Genomic DNA, 3,913 nt, shown 5'->3' on the forward strand with positions numbered 1-3,913 from the left:
GGAGTGGTAGGACTGCTAACCGATCACTGGCATCTGAGGAAACATCTACACATGGGTATATACAGCGATGATCCCATTGGCAGATTATGTAATGAGGAGGAAGAAACAGCCACTCATATCATCTTCGAATGCGAAGCAACAGCTCAATGGAGATTTAACCTCGTACGGAAAAAACTTAGGGAATCAAATTGCAGAAGCGACAGTCAAGTGGTAGAGCAGCGGCGTATCTAGCCGAAGATCGTGGGTTCGAATCCCGCTCGTGCCATTGACTTTTTTATCTCAACTAAAAACCTTAATTAATTGTAATATATTAATTGGTCAAGCGGACCACGAAATTAGTGAATTTTATGATTTAAAATGAAGTATACTTCACTAAAGCTCTCCGTGGCCATTTCATTTGTCGTCGAGAAACCAATCCGATTACACGACATTTGAAAAATGGCAAAAAGGAGGGACAATTCAAAAGGTGGGGTTGAGATGGAAAGTTAGTGTCAGAGTGGATTGAGGTCACGTCAGCTCAAGTGGTAGAGCAGCAGTGTATTTAGCTGAAGATCGTGGGTTCAAATCCCGCTCGTGCTGCTGACTTTTTTTATCTCAACATTAATTAATTGTAATATATTAATTGGTCAAGCGGACCACGAAATTTGTGAATTCTTGAATAATGTACAAATAAAATTGGTCTTGCGCAATTTCTCATTATTAATTAATCGAAAGTAGTAATTTGGTCAATAGACCACCAAATACAATGGATTTAATTAATAATAATAATTCAAAAGTAGGCCATTTTTATAAAACTTTTATATTTTTTAATAGAAACATCAACTGTGTCACTTTTGAGAGTCTTAATCTGTATAACAAATAAATATTTTTATTGAAATTTATTATTTAAGAAACTTAAAAGTTGACATTTTACATGTAAGGCTAGAATTGTACATAAAACTAGGACATTAGAATATGTACAATGGGAAAATGTATATGATAACTATAAACTATTAATTTACTAAAAAAAAATAAGCACATTTTGAGGAACCAGTGTACCTCATCTTGTGATTTCAATGAGTGCACGGGCAAAAGGATCTGAATCTGTTATTGACAAACGACTCTGCAACTGTAATCGACATGTGAATGTGAGATTGTCCTATTTCAAATATTTTTTTATATATGACTAATTTTAAAAATACTTACGTAAAAGTTTTTGTCGTCATCCTAAAAAATATATGCGTGATATAGATGTTTATTAGCGGTAAAATTATTACTCACCTCAGAATCATCGGCAACAGCCCAAACCTCGATGTGAGTGAATGTAAACTGTGTAGAAACAGACGGGCGTACGAAATTTGTAAAAGTGCTGCAAAAGTCTGAACATGCACCATGCCCGAAATCGCCGTCAACCCACAAGCCAAAAAAACCTATCTGCCCTCCCATACCCTAAAATGGAAAACAATAGTAAATAATTTCTTTTCTGGTTGTTGACCTTTTATATTTGTTTGGTTTATTTTCAGGAACTAGACAATCATAACAGAAAATGAGTGATGGTTTAGTTCCTGAAAAAAAAAACAACCTAAGAAATAGCAAATAAGTATTTCTATTAATAGTTATTTTGATACTTACAAATCCATTAGGATAAGTGTGATGACTAGAATTGTGGTACATGAAGTTATTGTTGGTACCGCTTGGTTCAAAGAGGCGTAGCACAGGTGATAATTGAAACAAAAAGCATCTATTGTCACCTGAAAAATTTTATTTTTCCTTGCTGTACTAATACACGATCAAATTATACGAATAAGCCTTTCAAACCATAAAATTGTGTCGACTGTTTCCAAGATTCTGATGCAAAGCATCCAAACACATGATTCCCGTGGTCTTTGATTATTAATAAATTTGGCCCGACGCCGAGAATGGTTTTACACAGAAGTGTATAATTGCTACCGTGGCCTTGATTGTGAAACCGCAGCCTTTAATAAAAAAAAAAATATATAAAAAAAGTTTAAACACGAAATAGTACCTTTTACAGCTGGACATACTTCCAATTTTTTGTGCACGTCTTTGTCAAATGTGCGCATAGAAATATCACATGCGATATATCTAGAATTGTTGAGAAATACGATAACGGTTTGGGTAAAACACAAGGGACAGAAGTGACATCCACAATTCCATACGCTATGCATAAAAGCCCATTAAGAATATCACTGATTATCGGCTTAGTCCTGAGCCAATCTTCAACATCTTTAGCTACAACCTAAAAATCAACTATTCTTTATTTAATAGGTATACAATATTATATTATTAACACAGGTTTTAACCGATTTAATACATTTCCATTAATAAAATTTGAAGATATGTAAGTATGAAAATGATTTAATAGCCTGAACAAACAAATATTTTGTAATAGAAATTTTAAATTATGAATTTTGTCTAAAATAAATAAATAGAAAGTGTATTTTACTGTATTTCTTACTTCATCGGTTTTCAATTCAGATGTTAAACTGTTTATGATATCAGATAAATTGTAAGAGAACGTAGTTGCATCGATTTTTAACCACTTGAAGAAGTCTGCATTTTCATAGCTTCCCAAGCTTCGAAGATAGGAAGCTATTACATCCCTGAAATACTACAATTAAATTAAACTCTTAAAATTTTCCCTCCAAAATACTCATCCTTCAAATAATAATTTTTAGGGGAAAAACTGACAGCGATTGAAATGTTCTGAAAGAGACACCAAGCGTTTACACAGTTGTCAAATATTTTTGAAGCATGCATCCATTAGCACCAATTGTAAGCAACCCTGTATCTCTTTCAAAGCATGTTTTCAAATTTTTTGAGAAATTGCCAATGTACCGTTTTCACTTTTTCTGTTTCGACAGAGCGTTCTAAAGGTTCCTCCTTTGGGATGTTAATCAATACCCTGACAATCGCTTGGGCTTTTTCTTCCAAAAAGTGACTTCCCTGGCCTTTATGTAAGTATGTGAACCTGCTCCAATCCAAGTTCTTACTCGTTCCAGGGAACAAGTATTGTAACCATATGTCTATAGTTGTGTTGAGCATGTAATCATGCCATTTTACCTTAAAACAATGATAAAAAAAAAACACAAATTATACAAACTGCATTTATATATCCATATGCTTAATGGGATCATTACACCAAACTAGAGAAATTTAGAAAAAATTTCACTTACCGAGAGAACTTCTGTTGACATTGTAGCTATTTCACTCCTGTTAATTTCAAAAGATTCTTCTATTAATTTTATCTCCTCCTCTGTGAAAACCCTCGGGTTTCTAAATTTTGAAATCTTCTTACCCATCGCACAGCACAATGAACCGTGTATTACTCACAATTTTATTTCTGATATTAGTCGGTGCACAAATGTGAAATATTTTCATTCCTGACATGTGATAAGCAATGCTTAATTGATTTTTAAAATAAAATGAGTCCTGTTCATGCTCTTTTCATTTAAAAAAAAAAGTTTACATGAACCAACAAAAACAAATAAATTATTTTTCGAAACAAAGAATATAAGTTTACAAAAGTAAAAAAGATATATTTTATGCTCTTAAAATACATGTACAGCTCAATTTTATATTGAATTTTTTTAGATGTCAAAAATTCATGAAATTAAAACTTAAATTTTATTGTACAGTTTTATTCAAATTATTATACCTTCACTAGTTTCGCGGTCCGCTTGAACAATTAATATATTACAATTAATTAAGGTTTTTAGTTGAGATAAAAAAGTCAATGGCACGAGCGGGATTCGAACCCATGATCTTCGGCTCGATACGCCACTGCTCTACCACTTGAGCTATCATGACCTCGATCCACTCGGACACCAACCTCCCATCTCAACCGCACCTTTTGAATTTTCCCTCCTTTTTGCCATTTAATAAGTTTAAAATGAAGTATACTTCACTAAAG

At 33.0% G+C, this 3,913-nt stretch overlaps 1 protein-coding gene across 2 annotated transcripts; it reads right to left on the reverse strand.

Annotated features, from left to right (window-relative positions):
- Positions 1-790: 790 nt before the first annotated feature.
- Positions 791-3,456, reverse strand: LOC106665822 (TLD domain-containing protein 1-like). Of its 2 annotated transcripts, none has more exons than XM_014392580.2 (10): positions 3,177-3,456; positions 2,839-3,063; positions 2,459-2,611; positions 2,025-2,239; positions 1,798-1,955; positions 1,612-1,730; positions 1,261-1,428; positions 1,186-1,206; positions 1,019-1,108; positions 791-847 (listed from the first exon to the last, which is right to left on the reverse strand). In XM_014392580.2, exons 1-9 carry the CDS (start codon positions 3,300-3,302, stop codon positions 1,040-1,042), a joined length of 1,254 nt encoding a protein of 417 aa, XP_014248066.1. In that variant the 5' UTR covers positions 3,303-3,456; the 3' UTR covers positions 791-847; positions 1,019-1,039. The 2 variants fall into 2 exon arrangements, with proteins under 2 accessions (XP_014248066.1, XP_014248055.1); XM_014392569.2 differs by having other exon boundaries at positions 810-847; positions 1,039-1,108.
- Between the last annotated feature and the right edge of the window lie 457 nt (positions 3,457-3,913).

This window comes from Cimex lectularius, unplaced genomic scaffold (genome assembly GCF_000648675.2).
Source record: "Cimex lectularius strain Harlan isolate CLEC.00 unplaced genomic scaffold, Clec_2.1 scaffold220, whole genome shotgun sequence".
In the NCBI taxonomy this organism is placed as follows: domain Eukaryota; kingdom Metazoa; phylum Arthropoda; class Insecta; order Hemiptera; family Cimicidae; genus Cimex; species Cimex lectularius.

Bases quoted from the DNA above. Each gene is read 5' to 3' on its own strand.
- LOC106665822 (XM_014392580.2), bottom strand. From the start codon at position 3,302: ATGGGTAAGAAGATTTCAAAATTTAGAAACCCGAGGGTTTTCACAGAG. The intron at 3,064-3,176 runs GTAAGTGAAATT...CATTGTTTTAAG, and splicing joins TGTCAACAGAAGTTCTCTCG to GTAAAATGGCATGATTACAT. The intron at 1,956-2,024 runs GTATGTCCAGCT...TTTTTATTAAAG, and splicing joins ACGTGCACAAAAAATTGGAA to GCTGCGGTTTCACAATCAAG.